Genomic DNA, 23,582 nt, shown 5'->3' with positions numbered 1-23,582 from the left:
GCAGTCTAGCGTGACTTGGAATGCGTTTAAAGGCTCCAGCCTTATCCAACTGTACATCCATAACTCCATTCCAGTCCCCCATAAAAATAAAGGATTTATAATCCAACTGGGTAAGCTTTGTATGAAGTAAACTAAAAAAGTCAGCTTGTTGTTGATTTGGAGCATATAATCCAACTAAAAGCGTCTTTTTACCTTCAAACAACAGCTCGATCATAACATATCTTCCATGCTTATCTGCTTCAATTAGGTCCGCTGTTAAGGCACTTTTAACATAAACAACCACTCCATTTTTCTTATTCTCTGCAGAAGCAACAAATTGCGTACCCAGCCTCGAGTTCAATAAATACTTTTGATCCAAAACTCTAATATGCGTTTCTTGCAGGCATATAACATCTATCTTAAATTGTTTTAAATATTGAAAAACTTTCTTCCTCTTCTGCGGTGAGTTTAGTCCATTAACATTCCAGGTTAAAAATTTAGTTGCCATGTATATCCTCGAAAAGCTCTTGGACCACAGCTTTGATAGGACTGGTTACTTTAGGCCGTGCTCCTCCCACAGCTTGGCTATGAATGCGATGTGAAGAATCTGAAGACTTTTGCTGATCTTGTTCTTTTATTTTCTTTGCTCGTTTTAAAGCAGCACGCGTCACTCTTTGCTCTCTAGGATCATCCAAAGAGATTGTAGCTTGATCTCCTCCAGCACCATTTTCCTCTGTTTCCTCCTCTTGTTGTTCTTCTTCTCCAGATCCCTTTCCAGCTTCCAAGAGCGTTAATGAGGTTGCTTTTAAGACATTATTGTAGAAATCACGTGCTTGTTTCACAGTAGTCAGCCTATACCTTTTACCTTCATACATCACCATCAGCCCCTCTGGAATCTCCCATCTGAACCTTATATCTCTTTGCTTGAGCTCTTGCACAAGAAATGTATAGTCCTTTCTTCCCCTTAAAATCCTTGGAGGAATTTCTTTTAAAACCAAGACTTCTTGTTCAGCAATCACAACCTTAACATCATAGGCAGCTTGTATAACTTGATCTCTAATTTCTCTTTTTGAAAAATAAACCACCACATCTCTAGGCAACTTTCTCTGTCTAGCAATCCATGAATTCACCCGAAACACTTTATCCATAGCTGCTCTTATTTCAGATGCTGGCTGGTTCAATACCCCTTCGAGAGCCTCAGAGATCAGCTGCTTTAAATCTTCTTTAACATTCTCTTTTAAGCCTCTAATTCTGACAGCAAACTGCATCTGGTAATATTGGGCATGGCTTAACTCCCTTTCCAACTTGCCTCTTTCAATTTCATTCTCCCGTGCTTTTACTTCTAGTATAGCATTCCTTTGAGCCAAATCATCCACTTTTTCATCTAAATCTTCCACACATTCCGCCACTTTATGCACTGAAGTCAAAATGTCTACCTTCATCACGCTGTACTTCTGTTCCATCCTCTCTTCCATTCTTTCCTCAAATTTCTCCAATTTCTCCTCCATCTGTGCAAATTTATCAGCAATTGATTGATTAATTGATTCCAAAAGTACCTGGGCATGTTTATCCAAGGCATCTCGCAAATCCTTCGATGTCAGCACTTCAGGAGGGTGCAATGCCTGTAGTGATGATTGTTGCACCGGCGAGGATCCTCCACTCCGAAGAGTTTTAGAGGGAGGTTTAGCCGCCATCTTTTAATCCTCAATTATGACGCACTTTCAATTAAAGTTTAAAAAGTCCAACAAGTTAGAGAGTACAGTAAAATAGTCCTCTTCACCTTTTCCTCTTGTACCGCTCTGCCTGCTCCTTTAAATCATAGTCCTTTCATCAGGCAGGGCTGGTTCGCAGACGCCTGGCTCTGCTCCAGGAAGTTCGGAGCAGAGACGACGGCCAGCTGGGAGCAACCCAGGCTTCGGGGGAGTTCGATCCTTCAGCCGCCCAAGCTCAAAGCTCAGGCGGCCTCGGAGAACTCTACCCCTACCTGGGGCCTCACCCCCTCCTCTTCTCCCGAGGAGGGGGCTTCAATTTCGCCCGAACAGCTGATCGGCGCTGTTTCAGGCAAAAAAACAAACAGCTGAGCCGCGGGCAGCCAGGGGAGGCTGTCTTCAGCGCCGCGTCGCCAGCGGAAGTCCCCCTGGACTGAGGGTTTTAAAGGTTTTTAAATTCTAATTTTAAATTTTGGGGCTATTGATTTAATTTTATTTTAATTTTTATATTGTATTGTTTTAATTTTGCCCTGTAAACTACCCTGATTCCTTTGGGAAAAGGGCGGTATATAAATTGAATTAAATAAATAAATAAATACGAAAAAGATGCCAAAACAGTCTATGACCAGATACTATTAACATCAGATGAAAAACTGATTAAAAAAAACTCTATAAATTTTTGTTAAATCTAAAGATGGAAGATGAACAAGTTAAAGAAACAATGATAAGTTGGGCAAAACCTTTTGGACACAATGTAGAATTAGAAAAATGGTAAAATTTGTGGGAAAGAAACTGTAACATAACAAGTGCAGCTACTTATAAAGAAAATCTATATAAAATGTTTTATAGATGGCATTTACCACCTGGAAGATTAGCAAAAATGTTTAAAAACATGTCTAATATCTGTTGGAAATGTAGGCAAAACTCAGGTATGTATTATCACCTTTGGTGGACATGCCTTAAAGCAAAAAAAAAAAGGTCAAAAATACACATGTGGTTACAGAAAATGTTAAGAAAACATGTAGATTTTAAGCCAGAACTATTTCTTCTAGGTATAATTACAGAGAACTATGACAAAAATGCATATATTTGATATTACATGCATTAACAGCAGCGAGAATTACATTTGCAGAGTGTTGGAAAAATGAAGAAACACCATCAGAAGAAGATATAATTAGGAAAATTTTGGATGGTGCAGAAATGGATAGGCTTACATTGAAAATGAACGGGAAAGAAGATACAGAATATTTTCAAAAATGGGATAATTTTTATAAATGGCTAGAAAAGTGGAATAGAGAGTAGAAATGGAAGTTGTACTACTATCAACATTAAATATGTGAACCCAGACAACACATTGTTTATTAAGCACTAAAGATTTGTAACTATAAAAATTTAATAAAATATCTATATATTACAAAAAGAAATTCAATTTGGAAACCACAAACCAGAATGATCAGCCATTCTAGCTAATCCTAAAACAGCCACAAAGAACTAATACATGATTTTGTTTTTTCCCCATTATTGTTAGGTGAACAAACCCTTACTTTAGCAGTAAGAGCACTTATATATTTTTCTCTTGTGTTTTTTTTTCCTTTTAACTCTACAAATCACTAATTTTTCACTTAAATTTTCTATAAGCCAGTGGCAACTGAGGGACAGGATATTTATTTTGGATTAATGATGGGCTATGAACATATGATCACCTAAGGCACAAACCATGAGTTGTTAACCTCAACAGGACTTTGATTCCTAGGAAATCAAAAAAATAAATGTACCTAGATTGTCATTTGTTGTTTTAAAATGAAATGAAATCATGATGGAAAGAGATTTTTGCTGAACTGAGTAATTTTAATTCATTAGAAGTTTATACTACTTATATTTTAGGGGGATGAATGTTCCTTTTTTTTTACAGTGTGAAACTGCATACTCATTTATTTAGAAGAAAGTCCCAAGGATGAAATGGACCATTTCAGAGCAAATGTGCATTAGATAGTGCTGTTAATGTTCAGAATTATCTCTTAGGCTATAATCCTATATCCATATAATTGAAGCTATATGGATCCCACTGAACTCAATTGGGCTTACTTCAGAACGGTCATGAATAATAAAACAATAAGCAGAACAGAAGTCTGTATGAAAGTGAAGATTTTTTAAAAAACAAAATCAATTGGATGGAAATGTATTCATGTTCTCAGGACATAGATGCACAAAAGACCACAGACACATCCACTACTTTTACATAATAGGTAACACAATCATTTCAGGAGAAAAAAAATGCTGAGTTGTAATGTAGTACAGTTTCTTTCTTACAAGCAGCTCTTCTTGTATTCCTTCATATAGGATTTTCTAGCACAGGCATTAGCCTAATTGTTAAGACCTTGTGATGTGAGTACTCAAGCTATTTCTAGCCATTAAGGCTTTGTTTTTCCCAATAATCAAAAGAAGCTCTCAATTCATTTTCTGGAAGAGGCCTGGCAGAATGTTTCAGAAATGGCTTTAATTTTCTCCATTTTTACACCTTGAGGCAATGTTTTCAAGATGTACTTATAGTCCTCATAAAACTGTGAAATGTATTCTCATCCAACAGGACCAATGTCTTGTGCTCTAAGTAAATAGTACTTTACACTGAAGATACAAATCTCCAATATGCCTTACTATTGTTTTCAGTGCTTTTTTTGTAAAAGAAAAAGGTGCCGGAACTCGCACATGTCATAAAACTCACCTTACCTACCCTACAAGGTTCCATCCAAAAAAAGGTGCCGGAACTCCGTTCTGAGCATTCTATGAGAAAAAAAGCCCTGATTCTTTTTATAAAAAGATCTTTGAACATAAATAGAAGACTCAGAAGACTGCAGTCCTGAAACCTGAGGTAAATCCATAGGAACTTTGTGGAATGGAACTCTTGAACCAATTCCCTTCTTTATTTTTTTCTCTCAAGACCTTAACACACACACACACACACACACACACACACACACACACACATATTATGGCATGTTTTATGTGTTCCTCTAGCAGTTTGTGCACTGAGAGAAAGAATGGTCACTTTCTAAGAGGTCAAAACATAATGCTTCCGATCTATAACGTGTAGGATATCGTCCAAATAAATACATCACAATCAAGTCATAAATTGGCTTGTTCCTATAAAGTGAACTTCAGAAAAATAGTATGTAATCTTTCTAATTTATAATAGCATAACTTCAGGAATCTAAACACATACTGGTTCATTGGCTGTTTTGTGACTGTGCATGCTCTCACTCACAATTGCAAAGTTCTGTTTTCATATATGTAATTAATGTACAGTCTACGTTATTATTGCATAAAATATACATCTTATTTAAATGTTTCTATTTCTAAATGCATTTTCCCCAAATACCTATTTTAAATGTACGCTGGCATATTTTCTGAGGCAAGAACTAAATTATAAAAACTGAAGAAAGACAAAAATTGAAGAATGATATTCTGATTTATATTTTAATTTTGAAGACTACTAAATATCATGCCACCCTCAAATATCTGTAGTTGTAACCAACACAAAATCTATATGTCTGCTTAAAAAGTGGCTCTTGTAGTATTAGCTAGTTTATTTGTTTAGAATAAAGATTTATTTTATAGTTGATAGGTATATTTCCTGAAACAATAGTCAAAGTATTTAATAGACAGTCAAACAGCATTAATATACAGTATTTTAGTCAGATAACTGTTTGGCTAAAGAAATCCCTATTTCCAAGATGGTTTAAGTTATCAAATGTTCCATAACTATGCCATGAAATATACTTTCAACTACTGAATTAAAGTCACAAGATATTTTTATCTCTACCTCTACCTACCTATCTATCCATCTATCTACCTACCTACCTACCTATCTACACACACACAGTCATTCAGTGCTACCATATTTACCTAAAAGCTACATTAGGATATGATGGGGGGGGGGGGAGAGGGAAACTGCTGTAGTTCTTGCAATTTTATGTGAAAACAAATTAATAGATCTTATAGAGGGTCATTTATCTCTGGGTTTTATCTGCAAAATGTATTTTCCTTCCTGCATTCTCTTTTCTTAATTGCTTCTTTGGCTCAGTCTGCCCTGATCTGAATTTCTCCTAATTTTTTTCATTAAGACAGAATGTTTCCCCCATGAAAACATAAGCATGTGGGATGAGCAAATCTAACAGTAATTTTTTCAAAGGGTTACTTATTCCCATTAGTCAAATTTAAGAAGTATAAAGATTCCCAACATGGAGACAAGGCCATAATCTACCTCAGGGGTGTCAAACCGCCGGCCCATGGGCCGGATGTGCTACGTGGAAGCAATGGCAAAACCATCCCGATATGTTGCACAATGTCACGTGATGTCGCAAGTTTGACATGTCTGATCTACCTGATTCTCATATATCGGGGGTCTTCAAACTTGGCCCTTTTATGATTTGTGGACTTCAACTCCCAGAATTCCTCAACCAGGCATACTGGCTGAGGAATTCTGGGGGTTGAAGTCCACAAGTCATAAAAGGGCCAAGTTTGAAGAAAAATAATTCAACATCAGCATCCCATTTTACAAAGCCATTTGACTAGAGTGGTCAAAGAGACCAACTAAGGACTTAACTAAATGATTCAGTTTAGTTTTCTTTTATGTGATGACATCTGTAAGCTTTTTCTTTTTTTGTCAAGAACCGCCCTTTTATGTGAGTGCTATTGTGACACACTTAGCAAAAGATGTGGCTTCCACTGAGATATTGCAACACTTCTTTTGTTACTCTGATCTTCACTTGCATCAACTGTCCATGGACACCACTGACAACCAATTCTTTTTTTCCCCCCCATTCTGTTAGGAACAAATTCATGAATACTTTGGGGGGAAAAATCTAACCAAATAGAATTCACAACTCCAAATGAACACACAGGTCAAAATTCTTGTTAAAGCGGTCTTGCCTATTTTATCTCCCCCCCCCTTTTTAAAAATCTTTGTGTGGGTCTGTATCCATTATATAGTGGAGACTTCAACATTAAGTAACTAGCTCAAGATCAAAACCTTCATTGTAAAATAAATATTTTAATGAAACTGCAGCACTTTCTTTTTTCCTTGTATTATGCACTGTTTTATATGGTGTCAAATAATTTTATGCTTGTAATATCAATATCCTAAATTGTAATTAATACTGATATTTATTTCTATTTTATTTCTAATACTATTAGTTAACTAAACAATATAATGTCAATAATTTTAACTAATACTGTGCAAGTATCATTATATAGAAACAATATAAAATATTGAGATTTGCACCATAATTTTTTTAAAAAAATATTTCTCTGTTCTTCCATTTATGCATGTAGGTGATTTTTCATACTAGTAATCAGATGTTTACTGCAATATTTATGAATGCTTACATGCATATCATTCAACAGTGCAAAGACAAAACAACAACATCCTGAAGGAACTATATATGTAATTACATTAAAATTGCTTTTTTCAATGTTTTATCCATGTAAACCTTGTAATATCCATGTAAATATTTATGTAGGAGAAAAAAAGAAAGAATCAGGCATTTAAAACACAAAATGAAATGAAATCATGATTCAACCCCTGCAGAAAATAAATTGATCATTTATTTTGATTATTTACTGTTGTTTAGTTCAATTTCTGTCATGTTTTTTTTGAAACTGAAACATAATGTAAGTAAAATTTAAATAATGTTAATACAAATCCCTTTGATTTCAGAAGTCAACCAAAAGAACTGTCAACTGCTTTAACAGGGTTTAATTCCTAACATATAAATTTTTGAACTTAGTCTTTAAACTGCTTCATTAAAATGCAAAAGCAATTATATTTTCTTGTTTTTAATATTTACAATAGTGCAATAATTTACTTTACCATAATCACTAGATAATAATTCTTTTGTATTTTTAACTCTGCTTTCCTCTTGTTTCTGCCAAAATGTCATTCTTCATTCATGGTGTTCACTCAGTCAGGTTATAGAAAGAATATTTTGTTTTTGTTGTTGCTGAAAATAGTACCATGGATTTTCTCAAAAGGGGGCATCAAAAATGGGGATTTCAATAAAACTATTTCTGCAAACCCTATTTGCCCCCAGCATTTTATAACACAGAACAAAATGTCTACCCTTCTTTAGAGACATATTTATCTCTCTAATAACGGTGGTTTTGAAATGAATTTCAGGGCTACATTGAAGTACAGTACATGTATAAGTATCTACCTCATGATAAGCATTGTATCTGTGAACAAAAGCTAGAAAAAAGGGCAGATTTGTGCTACTGTCAGAGTAATTTGAGCAGATGCTTTGCTTCTCACTGTATATAAACATTTTCTTTATCCCCCTTCAAGTCTGGTCAAACATATTTGCAGGTTTTTAAAAACATAAAATACCGAAACGCCTGATTATCAGAAGAGAGAACACCCTATGAAGAATATATAACCTATGGTAGCAATTGTTCTTTCAAACGACTTCCAATGTTTTGAAAAAAAAATGTATTGATCCTTTCTAATTGACACGTGAATTTCTTTGCAGTTCATTCTGACTTACTTTGTCACAGAAGTCTGACTTCAGTTCTGTAATACTCCTGCACCAATAGGCTGCAGTCTTCTCGCTTATGAGTTCAATATTCAAGAAGGAACCTTGACCTGGACCATACACGGGACCTGTGGTAGTTCCACGAATTATCCTTGGAGAAACATTTGTTACAATGTCCTGTGAAAACAGTAAAATAAAAATAAAAATTAGCAATTCAAATTGAGCAAAGGAAAAAAAATATCTACTTCTTATTTCTGAAACTTTGCCCTCTACATGTATGTATACGGTAGCCCTTCCTTAACGATCATAAGTTCAGCAACCAAAATTATGATGGCACTGAACAAATTATATTTATGCTTGATCTCAAAGTTATGGCTGCTGCAGGGTCCTCCTGGCCACATGATCAAAATTGGGCACTTGGCATACCTCCCACATTTATGACCACAGGTGAGTTTCAACTCCCTCCCACTCACCTGTCTTCCCCCTACCAATGCCCTTTTGGCTGTCTTGCACACTACCTGCCTGTGACAGAATGTGCAGATGAAGATGGAGCAGAGGGAGAGAACGTTGGCAGTAGTACTGTGGCTTTCCAGAGATGGGGCAGCTCATTCCAGAGAGGACCCAAGACCACAGACTGTGTAGTCCTGTACTGGATGGTAGGGGAAGGAAATGTTTCAGGGTAGGCTGACCTTAGGATCTCCCAGGGTGTATTTATTAGGTTAGAAGGTTATACCTTTAGTGTTTCAAGATTAAACTGGAAGCGTCCATAAAGAAATGGACTTAATTGGATCTCACTGTGGCATCTTTGGGCTTAGGCCTGACATGCTCTGACCACTCCTGCTGCTCTCTCTCACTTTCCCACCACTCTTGCCGTGCTGAGTTCCATTTTATCATCCACTCTGCACTCTTCCTGCCCTTGCTGCTCTATGCTCCACCACCTAACAGCTGCATCGCCTAATGATGGAAACTCCAATCCCAATTAGGGCCATTAGGGCAAGACTTTTTGCATTTTATACTGGGTTCTCTTTTATTTTTGTGAATGATAAACTAAAATAACAACAACAACAACTATAATAAATTAATACGTTGATTACACAAATCAACAAGCACATATTACCTATACCATCTGCTAGTAAAGATCACATTTTTAGGAAGGGGGAAATGGTTTATTTTCCATTCTTGGACAGGAAGCGTCCTACTACAAAAAGAGTTGCCAAGCTCTTATTGGCCACTGTTGACATAAGAAAGCTTAAGGTATCCTAAATTGTGATGATGACATGAATAAGTCTTTTATTTTATTACTTTAATTTCATTTCACAAATTTGGTTTTGCTTTCCTTTACTTCATTCAGGTGTTGGTTGTTACTTTTAAAGCCCACCGTGGCATGGGTACAGGTTATCTGAGGAGCTGTCTCTCCCGGATGAAACAAGCCTGCCCCACTCAAGCCCGCAGAAGAGGCATGCTACAGGGTCAAGGAGATGAGCTTCTTCTGCTATGGCCCCATTCCTGTGGAACATTCTACCACTGGAGGTGAGAACTTTCTCCTCCCTTTTGGCCTTCCAGAAGAATATCAAAACCTGGCTTTGCCAGCTGGTTTGAGGTCCTGAGGGGAGCGCTCAGCTCTGGAGATAGGATAACAGGACTTCATCCCATCCTGTTGGGCTCTTAGCTCTCTTAGAGCTAGAATATTTCTTAGAATAGTTCTTAATAATATTTTAATTCTGTGTTATTTTAATCTTTCAACTATCTTTAACTAGTTTTATAATCTGTAAGTTGTCCAGAGTCACCTTGTAGGGGAGATGACTGGCAAAACAAACAAACAAACAACCTGTCAGAATCCATTTATATCACATTCATACATGCATGTTTAGAACATTATCCCCTCCCTATGGATTCTGCCATCTCCCGAGGAAGGAGGAGCATATGTGGATTCAGCCTGCCTTAGGTTATTTCAAAGACCAAGGGAAACTTTTGAACTGGGGGGAACAAAAGGGAGGTTTAGAGAAGAAGGTATCTGGCTTGTGTCTTCTTTTAATTCTGGAGAGGAAGAAGGCAATAACCATAAAGATTCGAAGTTCCTTTTTTTTCCACGAAAGGGATGACATGAAGTAGAAGGATGGGGGCTGACCAAATGGGGTTGAGGGAAGGGGGGTTGAACCGGGTACCCTTTATAAAATTTCAATTTGTAAAACAATACTAAGTCCTGTCTTGTATTCCCACAACCAAGCATGTCCTAGTAAAGATTCCTTTTGGACTAGAACTGACTCCAAGAGTTTTTGTTTTCCTAAGATGTGGTTTGGGGTGGGTCCTGACACAACCCTTTTTTTGTTTTAATTTTAATTTTAATTGCAGTGTCTATATGGTGTTTTTAATGTTCTCACTATATTTGAACCTGATTTTATATGTTATTTTAGTTTCATTCATTAATAATGAATGAATAAATAAATACATTCATGCAGAATTCCCTCAGTAGATAAACTGAAATGTTCAACTACAAACATTCAGTTTGGTGGCAGACAACTATTCTTATACCATTCACTAAATATAGTCTGTTTTAGAACAGAGAAGTAAGATTTGTAGGCATTCCCTTTAGGCCATTTTTATTCCTTATGTTTCTTTAAAAACTGTATATTATGTTTAAATAGAAAATATAATCCATAAGCATTCTGATTATTTTATTCATGTTACTTTTGAATAAAAATGATGTATGATCGTTTCATTTAATTCAAAAATAGGAAAGGTTCAATGAATATTTCTGATTTAATTTTGTAAATAATCATTAACATTATTGTGTTGTTTGGAAACATCACCTACACTGAAAATCATTTATAGAATCATGTAAATTTGCAGATTTAAAATAAAAACAGTTTTAGGTAAAGGCCGTTTAGTTAAGGATTTCATAGAGTTATTGGGTTAAGTATCCCTACTCACAATCTTGTCACTTCTGGAGCGATAACATGAACCCCCATTAGTATATGGCAATTAAGATCAATTTACATATTTTAATTAAGATCCATCCCACATAAAACAATTAGGGTAATAGGCATACTAACTGATTTCATAACATTTGGACGTTTTTCCAACTAGATAGACAGGAAACGTTAATTAGCATTAATTAGTGCTGATCTGCATATGTTTGATAAGGCATACCCTCACTACAAATGATTATTTATTCCTGAATCTGCCAAGTGCTACCATAGCAGAAAATAAAGGAACTTCCTTCATATTGTATGTAAATGTCTGGTAATTTTTACTTGTTTTTCTATTTGGACTATTTATTATAAAATAAATGAGTAGAAATGAATATACAAATATATACATTCATATATATAGAAAACATACTAATTAATGTGCAGCAGTTAATAGGCACTGATGACATTTCCATAATAACTGTGAAAATGATGGTGTTTAGAACCTTTTCTATTAAATTTTGTCTTTATATCCTGATACTACAAATCAGTATAATTTTCAGATAATTTTTGGCAATCTTTAAAGATGAGGATACTGCAATATATTTAGAAAAAAATACATTTGTCAGTATCTTCTTTCACTGAAATAATCATACTACCACCACCAGCAGCAGCAACAGTAATAATATCTGCAAGAAATTCTAGTTGCCAGCAAGTAAGAACTGGTAGGACTACAGACAAATAGAATAGAATATTGTAGAAAAAGAATACAGAATATAATAGAAAAACAAGAAGCAAAATAGTTCTGGGACAAGCACTTGCCACATAACACCCCAGATTTAACAATTATCAATAGGAAAGACAACAAAGTCTAGTGGACGTGGCAGTACCTGGAGAAAGCAGAATAGAAGAGAAAGAATTGCAAAAGATAAGAATATACAAAGACCTGTAAACAGAAGTAAAATAACTATGGCAAGAAGCAAAGGTAATAGATGCTTGGGGTGCAATCCCAAAATAAGTGGAACATCACTTGAATACCACCATCAGCACTGATAAAATCACCATCAGCCAACTCGCAAAAGGTGGACTTACTACAAACAGTTTACATCTTGCAATGATACCTTTAAGATCACGAAACAATAGGTTTGGATACTTACATAACATTAGATTTGAAATGGTATCTATCTATCTATCTATCTATCTATCTATCTATCTATCTATCTATCTATCTATCTATCTATCTATCTATCTATTTTTAATTCTGATACTGTGCTAATAGAAGGACTGCCTTCTTCAGCTTTACCGAACATACCTCTCTCTATATATCCAAGTGAGTATTGTATTGCCACAGATCCTCTGCTTAGTGGATACACTCAAATCAAAGCATCCAAGGAAGCTATCTCACTTCTTGAACATCTCAAATGAAGGGAATCCATCCAGCTAGGTGATTTGTTCGGCTATCCCAAGGCTCTTTTAGTTAGATTTTTTTTTATTTTTAACATTCAGAAGGAATCAGTCTTCTTGTAGTTTAACTCTGATATTTTGTGCCTTGCACTCAAGAAAAAACAACACAACCCCAGATCCTAATATTTTTTTTCTAGATGACATTCTTTCAGGTATTTGAAGAGTGCTATGGTATGCCCCTTACCTGTCTATTGTCAAAGCTAAACATACCAAGCTACCTTTAGTCCCTCTTCATACAGCTTAATTTTCTAAAGCCCTGGTATTTATTGCTTTTCTATGAATCCTTCTTACAGAGTTGTTGTGTCCACATCTAGTTTCAATACTCCAATGAAAAAGTATATATAATTTTGCATATTTAGAAATTATACTGCTATTGATGCAGCTTAAAATTGCCTTCCCATCACATTTTTAGTTGAAATTTAGTTTGTATTTGACTACTACTACAAGATTCCTTTTGCACGTACTACCAGGCTGGGTGTCCCTCATCCTATACCTGTTCATTTGATAACCAAAGAACTTTGCATTTATCTGTGTTAATTTTAGTTCTTTTCTTTTCTGTTCATTTCTATAAAGTATCAAGATTATTCTGAATTTTATTTCCGGCTTCTAGAATTAAAAAAAACAATTTTGCATCATCTCCAGATTTAATAAGCATTCTCTAAATCATTAATGAAAATAGTGTGCTAACAGTGGGAAGGGAACCTGATAGCTTGTCACTTGATATTCAGTATCAAATATAGAATTTGGTGTAGACCCATTGACTATGATTGTTGAGCCAGCTATATATTATATCATGTAATCCATTCACAGAAAAAAACTAATAATAAAAACAAATGTAACAGTATAAATCACAGGCCCAAATTATTTAGAAAATATTTTATTGTAATATTGTCCTACCAAATGTGCTATAGCATTGCTTAATGCTATAGACAAATTTATCTCTATATGTGTGTGTGTGTGTGTGTGTGTGTGTGTGTGTGTGTGTGATTGACTGATGAGAGCAAAGAAGCTTGAAATAGCTATATCAGTCTCCTTTTAATTCTTTGTCAGCAATCCAAATTTTATACACACACACACACACACACACACTTCCCCCCATAGTTTGTTATTTTAAATAGGATAAAAGGCTTTAATGGTCAGTTGACAAACACACCAAATCAATTCCTCTAAGAAAATATGACTTTTGAAAATATTTCTGAGTTTCTAATCTGATTTTGTTGATAAGATCAATTAAATCTGTTTCTGGGGAAAAATATGTTTTCATCTAAATAAGGCCAGCAGTCCTGTCTTTTTTAAAAAAAAAATAAATACATAAAAAGTCACAAAAAGTTGGTATTAGTTTTCCACATAGTTTTCAGCTACGACAGGTTGAAAATTCCCATGAGATATTCTGTGGGTGAGCTTCTTAATAATGTGGAAATCAATGATTTTATTCTTAGGGCTCTTCAGGTCAGTTCAACCTTTATTGGAACGACTGAGGCAGGCTGGAAGTATCCACATAAGGGACCAAATGTCTCACCAAAGCAGATTAGTCTAAAACAAGACCCAATCAAGGGCACTTAGTTACTGTATTTTATATTGACAATGTCTCCAACACTTTCAGTCAAACAAGTCATACAACCCGCCTTGCCTACCCTACAAGGTTCCATCCAAAAAAGGTGCCAGAACTCCATTCTGAGCATTCTATGACAAAAAAGCCCTGCACTTATTTATAGGTTATAATATAAATTTGCTAGTTACTGATAACTTATCATTGTAATCAATATTTTGTAAGCATTTTAAAACTGTTTCTTTTAAGGGGGAATTTGAAACTGTAATGAAAGAAAAGGAAGAGAAGAAGGAAAGAGAAATAAAAAGAAAAAGAGATTATCACCAAGTAGTAATTGATACTCTAATCAAGCAACAACCAACAACCTAATAAAGAAACCACTCCCACCAAAACTGACAGAGCTAATAAGACATACATGATGAGAAAAGACTCTGATCTTTGCCAGTCAGATGTATCCTAGACTATTTATGTGTTTTCTCTTCAAGCTTCTTCCTCTTGTGAATTGTTTTACCCTTCCATGGGAAATATTATTCATTTATTTACATTTAGAAGCCACTTGATTCCAGACAACTTTGGTGGGGAGGAGCTTACAAATTAAGAAAAGACCAGCAATGCAAGCAACAGGAACCCTAAAGAAGACACAATATTGTAGACTAACCAACACTGCTGAACTCTAGCTACAGGATAGGAGAACAGCTGGGTCTTCAAAGCCTTTCAGAATGTCACCAGGATGGGAGTTGAAACTATCTCTGTGGAATGACGTGATCCATAAGGCCTATCTTGTAGTGGGGATGGTTTTCCTTGTCTACCTATATTAAAGAATCTCCACAGATTGCTTGCTGTGAACAACTGGATAAGGTTTCACAGTGGAGTGGTCTGTTTGGCTGTGTGTGTGTCTGTGTGTCTGTGTGGCTTATGCCTCTTGCAACTGTACAAGGGTTCAATGCTTATTACACATTTGACCCCTCCTTCCAACCTTGCTAGCAGTTTCCCCACCTGTAAATGTATTGTTCTTCACATGGACCATTTTGTACAAATTGGCCAGGGATTTGGGGGAAGATTTCTGCTTTCTGGGATTGTATTCAAGGAGCGGACCGGAGTGATATTTGGCAAAGTCCAATGAAACACATACTGTTTGGTAGGGATAAACAGATGGGTTTGTGGCCAACAGTAACCTTTGTTAAGTTTTATTACATTTTTTGTTTTACTGGATGTGAACTGTGAGAGGCATGTTCCATACAGAAAGACAAACAAATCATGTTCCACACAGAACATCATGTTTCATACTGAAAGACAAACAAATCAGCAACCTGAACTAAACCAGCAGAAAGACAGAGAACAGACAAAAAGTTAAGACAATCATGTGATTGTCAATGTTTTCATAGGGAAGTGTTGCAGCTCGGGGGGGGGGGAGCAGGGACACATTAATGAGATGGTATTAAATTCTTAAACCAGAGTTTTTGTTAATTTTGGCATATAAAATAATTGTGTGTAGTGAACGATATAACCTTTGTACATTTCCTTTCATTATAAATGATGTAGAAGTTTAGACAAAATGATCATACAACTTCTTTCCAGGAGTTAATTTATATGACCTTTCCGCATGCAGAGTACTTTGGTGCTTTGATGGTATGTTCATTAAGTAAAGTAACTTTCAGATTGTAACTGCAGTTAATACTTATTAAATGTCAGTGCTGGAGAGAGAAAGTCACAGTGGCCTCTTTATGAACAATTCCTATGAACCATTTGAGGGGAGGGTGGATGAGAGGCCCTCAATTCAGTAAAACATAATTGTAGTAAAATTTGAACAAGTACTCAGTTGTATTATGCAAAAGAAGACTTCATGTTTCTAACAGATTTAGTAGACTGCTACATTTTGGTTCTAAATGTGCAACCCACAAATCACTTTGTTCAGAGCAGGTTTAAAATACTGCTATAAGTTGAAATGAGCTGGATCTAAACTAAATTCTTTATAATCTAGTTCTCACTAGAATCAATGGGGGTTTAAGTCAAATAAATCAAGACTATTTTTTTTTTCACATTTATTACAATGAGAACTAAGTGCAACTAATTTTTTAATTATCCCAGTGCCTTTTTTTGCTCAAATAATATTGAATAATAATATTGCTGACTGAATCGTAAGAAGGAGTAGGCAGAGTAAAAGAATAGAATTTACCGATACATTTCTGAATTGGTGGATGACGGCCTTCAGCTTTCTGGCTCCCCACTAAATTACTTAAACTGACAATGAGGAAATGCAAGTATAGGTAAGCAGAAGTAGATCTGGAAGAAAGTATGTATGGCATACTGACTAATTTGTTACACAAATCAAAATGTTATATCAATATCTGTAGAAATTCCAATAAAGATATACCAGTTTATGTCCCCTCTATTTTTTTAAAAAATGAATCAGTCTACGGTTCTGACATTTTTAATCATCCATTGATACAGAATAAACTATTCACTAAAAGTCTATACTGCTACCATAATTATTTCTGGACTATTAACATTAGTAGTTGCTGTTTCATAGAAATTCCTTACTTGTTGTCAAGAATCTTGGTTAAGGTTTTGCAGCATTAGATGAATGTTCAACCTGCTAGAGGCATGCAATTCCACAACTATGTTTATATATTTAATGGTGGAGGCTACATATCTAGAGAATGGGTATGAAACAGACTGGAGGCAGATATGCAACACTAAAAATTTAAGAAAAGGAATAACAAAATGCCAAACATATTATGTGAATAAAAATATAATAGAACCAGGTAATCTTATTAATTTCAAATCAATTTTTCCAACTCTGAATATGATTTCTTTTATGCCCTCTCAGAGACAACAGCAGTTAAAGAAAGCACTTAATCAATATTTTAGTATCTTCCTAGGATTGCTCACACATTTTTGTGGAAGAAACTAAATCCAGTATTCTGTGGGGAGCATTACAACTATTCATGATAATTTACTCGTTCCTTCAGTGGGCTTCCCTAGAGCTCGTGTCATAATTAAAAACAAAGTCCCTGAGTCTGAATAAAATAGTGTAAGGCTTTTATTCATTGCTGTTTTCATATTACAAACAAGCTTTAATGAAAATAGGCTTCCCAATTCAGCATATGTAGGGGAGGTTTGATCTAACAGAACAAACTCTTACAAAACAGAAGCAAGAGTAAATTTTTGGTATTCTCATGTTATGTTAGAAACAATTTGGTTGCATGGAGATAGTAAAACAAGCACCATCTATATAAGGTTAAGAAGTATAATATGATTAATAATCTAATAATGATTAAAATACATGTCTGCACTTTGGTTATCCCAAAGACAATACATGAGAAGGGCCCGCAGGCTGTGTTATTTCAGTTGCAATGAAAACTCCCTTCATCTTATGTATACATAAGGTGAGAAGAACAACACTTTATAACAGAATGTGTCTGGGGAATTCCAACCTTTGTAAAGTTGCCATCTGTGACATTTATTTATTTGAAATTGTAAACACTCAGTCCTGTTCTGTATCACTGAAGAAGGAAAAAATGATTTGAAGCAAACTATATAGTATATAGTGGATCTATAATAACCAATTCAGGTATGCCATTTGAAAGAATGTTCAGTATAAGATATTTTAAGACTAGAATGAACATATCAACATTTGGAACACACACACTCACACACACACACACACACACACACACACACACACACACAGAGTATAATGGGGACGATACTGCATACCACACAGATTATGCACTGAAGGCTACCAATGTATCTGATGGCAACTAAAGTTCCAATGATCCACTTAAAGAACCCTTTGAACTAAATCAGATTGCTGATCCTTTTGACACAATTTATTTTTCTCTGACCAGAATAGATTTTGTAAAGTCTCACAGACAAATTTTATTCTGCTCTATCTTGATGAATTTTTTTCTGTAAATTCCAGGGATTATGTCCTTTCTATAAACAAATCCTCAATATATTTTCAGTAACTAAATAATATTCTACTGATCTAAACAACAGTGTTTATCATCTGGTTGTTAGTTAGGCTGCATGGAACACTGAAAGTCAGGAAACGTAAAAAAAAAAAAGAAATCTACCATTCCAGTTAATAATGATGTTCAGGATTCAGAGCTAATTGTTATAAAAAAGAATTACCTTTTCCTCAAAAGGAGAAATATTTTCATACTCAAATGCTCCCCAACCCCCAACACAGAAATAGTAAACCCTGGAGAAAACTCATAAAAAGGAGAATATCTAACATGCTTAAATTGTGCATGTTTGTTCCACATGGCCCATTCAACTTGTCCTTTTGCTTGATCGGGAATTATACAACAGTCACTGTTCAAAAAGCTTCCACGAAGGCTCTTGACTGCATGCAGCGACAGGAGGCAGATAGATGAATAATGGCAAGATCAGAAAATTGATCTGGGGAGAGAAGCAACAAGCACAACGAAGAACAGCTGGAAAGAAGAATCAGGAAGTGGGAAGGAAAGAAGAGGGACCTTGAAAGCAAAAATTACAACCAGCAAGAGAGGAAGGCGAGGAGAGGAGAAGAAAAGCTGGGATGCTAAAAGCTAGTGGAAAGATGAGGAAACAGCAAGACAAGCAACTTGAGAAGAAGAACAAGTAGGACATATACAGCAGGGAGGAAGAAGGGAAAGAGAACAAGTAATAGAATGACAAGTGGGAGAAGAGACGAATAAGGAGAGAGAGTGAGTGTGAAGCAGTTGTACAGAGCAAAAAGTCTGTTTTAATAATTCATGCAGCACTCCATACCATCCCCCCCTCCGAGGATCTTTTCTATTTTCAGTAATGGGAAACTTCTTCCTATCATTGATTAGTTGCTGTTTTGTGGATTCAATACTGCCTACACCTGACGATGCAGCATAGTGGGGGGCTCGGGGGTGGAGGTGCGGTTTTTTTTGCCTCAGCAACTCCTAGTCCCAGATAGTACTTTTCCAAAATGAACTAGGTTTGATACCTCTATAGCTGCACTACTGCACTACAGAAAAAATAATGATGATCTGTTGGTAGGTATGGCTCCCCCTTGAATAGATATCCTTAGCTCAGGCATGAGGATCTCATTTCTGTAACTTGGGAGGGAGCACAACACATCCAAGAGCACATTTCTCCATAGGAAAGGAATGCATTTGCTGAAGCTTTCCCTCCACCCCTTTTTCCTAATGAAATGAACCTTTATTGTCAAAGTACTGCTATGTGTACATTGAGATTAGCTGAGCCTCCCTTTGTGCTCCCACCCCCCAACACACTGTGACAACAAACCCTCCATCTTACTACACCATGTGAACCAACTACACCACACACCGGCCTCCCAAGTCAATTCTGCATAAAATTCACAAAAGTTATTTCTCGTTCAAGAGCCTAACAGCCCACGGATAAAAGCTGTTTTTCAGCCTGTTGGTGCAGTTGGCTATACTCCTATATCTCCTACCCAATGGTAGGAGAGTAAAGAGATACCATCCAGGGTGTGAGTCATCCCTGAGAATTTTCCTCACTCTTCCAAGGCAATGAGCCCTGGCGATGTCATCCAGTGGTGTCAGGGGACAGCCCACAATGTCTTGTGCTGTACTCACCACCCTCTGTAATACATAAACATTCCCAATTTAAAACAAACTGAAAAGAAAAATCAAAATCCCCTTCCCCTGAAAGCCTTTATTATCTTGAGAATCAACACCACCTTTTATTTTTCCCCACTCTTGGAGGAAAATAGCAGATTCCAAGGCTGAACGGGATTTTCAATAAGCCATTGAAAATGGAGGAAAGGACAGATTTATCTATTTTTGAAGAAAAAGATAATACAGTATGTTACATTTAAGTATCTGTTTAGAAAGCTTCAAGTTTGGTTCTCAAGGGTTAGAAGGCCATCTTCCTCAGAACCTGCAGAGATGCCACCAGTCAAAGTGGACAATACCAGTTTGATCTCAAAATAAAAATCATTTTAATATTTAAAATATCAAATATTTAATATTTAAAATACTATACAGATATTTAAAGAAAATATTTTTTTTTACCTTTCACTATTTTATCATTTACTATTTAAAGAAAAAAGCTACTTTTGTTCAAATTCAGCTTCCTCGTAGTTTTAAAAGGCATTTACCGGTAACTTATATAAAGAATAAAATAAAAATTAGAACCATATTCAATTTCTGACATTTTTATTGAGCGGCATTTTCTAGACCTTTAGAATGCTTCCTCTACAATTACAAAAGCATTATTTTAGGAAAGTATTTTGTCCTATAGCACTTAGCCTTGACAAACAATTAGTAGCTATCACATTAAGCGGAATACATAAAGTAATCTTTATTGCAAGGTTAAAATCAGATTTTGAACAATAGGTGCTTGCAGAGCAATTCTAAGCTCCATGCTATTTTCTGCAGCTTCCATTGAGGGTGAAAACATTAGAAAGGGATGAGAGAGGAAACAAAGTGAAGGCCATCTGAAAAAAAACTCCTGACAATATTTTATACGAACATACAGTTTATCATATTTATGACAGAACTCAATATGATTAAGCCTTTATCATGGAATTGACAATAGACTCCAAGAGAAAGCAGATTCATATACAATTATTTTGTTGTTGTTGTAATCAACAAAACAAGCTAAATATTTTCAGAAATTTGTTCTCAAGTTCTCATGTTTCAGTTACAAATAGACCTTATTTAACGATTGCCCTGTTTAGTGACAGCGCAAACGTTCAAAGTTACAATGGCACTGTAAAAGCAATGTTACGACTGGTGCTGGCATTTACCACCGTGTCAACCTCCCAGCTTTCAGGTGTTTCACAACCAGTAGGTGCTAATGACCATCACAGCACATGTTCCCCATTCACATGTTTCATAGCTGGTTTCCAACAAACAGAATCAATGGAAAAGCCATCAGTAAAATGATAAGTTGTGGTCATGTGGTGTCTCGTTTAACAACTGCAGGTGATTCGCTTAAAACCATAGTGGAACTGACACCATAAGTACAGCACAGTCACGTGATGTTTTACTTAATGACTGTGTTGCTGGTCCCAATTGTCTTCATTGCATGAAGACTACCTATATTGGTATAACAGATGGTGTCCATCAAGCGGGGGCTGGGTGATGGACTACAGCGATACGGCAATTTCCCAGGAAGGAGGGGGCATATTCCAGAAAGAGAAGGGAGACAACAGGCAGCACAGACTAGAGCTGGATAGGAGACAGATGAAGACAGCAACAACAGCCACTCCCTAGAACAGTGGCCCCCAACCTTTTGGGCACCAGGAACCGGTTCCATGGAGAGAGGGTGTGTGGCTTTGCTTATTTGTATGAACCAGTCTCTGATATGTCATGGCCCAGTGCCAAGCCACAGACAGGGAGTTGGGGACCCTTGCCCTAGAAGCTCCTAGGATATATTCATAATGCTGGGAAGTAAGGGTTTAGTCTGGCAAGAGTCTGTATGCTATGGGTAAGTGTCAAGGCTGAATCATAATGCACCTCTACTCATAACTTGACAACAGAAGCAAAGGGGAATGCTTGGAATGTATTGGGAGCTGGGAGGGAGGTGAGGAATTAAGCCGTTTGCAGTCTAAGAAAATCCTGACACATCAAGGCTGCATATGACAGTATGCAAATCAAGAACTGAGCTCTGGCTGAATTGTTCCATGTCACTTTTGGCTTAGCCTGACAACTGGGGTCTTCATTGTTAGAGGCTTCCAAGCAGAGGCATTCGTTGGGAAAAAATCCTTCTCAGGGGCACGAGTTACTCTCAGTATCCAGTTCCAGTATGAAACATAATATTCCAACAAGACTGCTATTGGCTTTTCATAAACATACTAAAATCGTCCAGTCTGATAAGAGAACATTTATATTTGTTCTGGTAAAAAAGGCTTCCCTAGAGGAAAAGACAAAATAATGATTGATTTATAAGTTATCTTAAATTCCCAACTGTATCAGATGAAGTCTTACAATTATGAGTGGTAGATAAAGCATGGGTTTCATTTGTCCCATGAAGCAGAGTCACAACCAAGGGGGGGGGGAATCAACTATGAGAAACTCAAAGGTATCACCTGAAGTCCAACAGTATAAATCTTACTTCAGCAGAATGATAGCAGAAAGAAAAGCATCCAAGCAGACACTCTATCACTTCAACTACTGTACACTTCACTTTGTCACATCTCCCCATTCCACCCCCAAACCTTTCTTTATATGAAGGATTCTGTGTAGGTTTTTGTATTTATGTTTTACTAATTTCTTCCCATCCTCTGCAATTTTTTTCTAGGGAAATTAGCTTTTACACAATTCAAAAGCAAGCAAAATGCAAGTAGATAAATAGGTATTGCTCTAGTGAGAAGCTAATGGCGCTTCGTGCAGTAAGAAGAAACCAACCAGTACCAGACCTGCCTGAATGTGAGGTGAAATTGGTGAAGAAAAGCCCTAGGTGACACCAACACTCCTGCAGAATGCTGTTAGCCATTCTGTGTGAGGAGATAGTTCATCCTCCACAGTGCACCCTGGATAGCAGACATGTGTGAGCTAAACAAACTAGCAATCTCTTAGGCAACCAAACCCTAATGACATTGTAGACGCTCTGCCTCTCAATGTACAAACACCATACGCTAAATAAATAAATAATAACTGGCTTTGCATAAATGCAGCCTGTAATTTCTCTTGCATAAATTGGACTAATCAAACAATCTGGCAAACAAAAGAGCTGTCAATACAAAACAGGCATGCCTGATTATGATGAGTCATCTATGACACAATCAACTGCAGCCAGAGATAACGGAGGAGGCATTTCCCAACCTGTCACTTTCTAGCTCTCCAAATACTGATCCAGAAGTGCCTCAGGCTGGCTAAAATTTTTGAAAATCTCAGTTCCTATACATCTGGAGACTACCAGATTGGGAAACTGCATTGGCTCCAATGCAGTTTTAGTTTTGTCACAAAATTCATATTGTTAATGGCAATTGCTCTTAACCAGTATTTTTTTTTGCTTTTCTGTCATATTCTCTACTTATTATTTGAGTGTGGATGGTAAATTTGACTATATAAAAGAACTGTTGCAATTTTATTCACACTGAAAATTCTTTTCTTAGCTCTGTGTCTCTAAATTGTTTCAGAGAGCATCAGCATTGTTAGAGAATGCTTGCTTGCTCTAATTTTTAGCAGTTAAACTAATGTTATTTATTTTCTAAAGCAAGAAGGTTGACTGTTGCTTTAAGACACTACCAGAATCTATAATGCAGGTTAGAAAGAAAGAAAATAACTCAAAAATCTTGGATAGAACACTGGTAGGTATTATTCTGTATATAAAGCTGAATAAAGTTAAATACCCAGAAATTCAAAGAGATAAGCAGGATTTGCAACATTTATAGTATAATCCTGGCGGGATGTCGATTTATACAAATCAGGGTAGCAGTTAAAAGAAAATCATTATGACTTTGATTTACAGAAAATTACATTACGTAGAGAAATAT

The 23,582-nt window shown here is 36.1% G+C and overlaps 1 protein-coding gene across 3 annotated transcripts in view; it reads right to left on the bottom strand.

Moving 5' to 3' along the window:
• Nucleotides 1-23,582, bottom strand: part of DPYD (dihydropyrimidine dehydrogenase) — a 611,068-nt gene that overhangs the window by 215,978 nt on the left and 371,508 nt on the right. For all 3 annotated transcript variants that reach the window (XM_081325991.1, XM_081325993.1, XM_081325992.1), the window contains one exon: nt 8,228-8,392. In XM_081325991.1, the coding sequence (XP_081182117.1) occupies nt 8,228-8,392 (165 nt within the window). The remainder of the gene's footprint in view (nt 1-8,227; nt 8,393-23,582) is intronic.

Source organism: Vipera berus (assembly GCF_964194415.1).
Source record: "Vipera berus genome assembly, chromosome: 3".
NCBI classification, from domain to species: domain Eukaryota; kingdom Metazoa; phylum Chordata; class Lepidosauria; order Squamata; family Viperidae; genus Vipera; species Vipera berus.
This window is presented reverse-complemented; position numbering and strand designations above follow the sequence as displayed.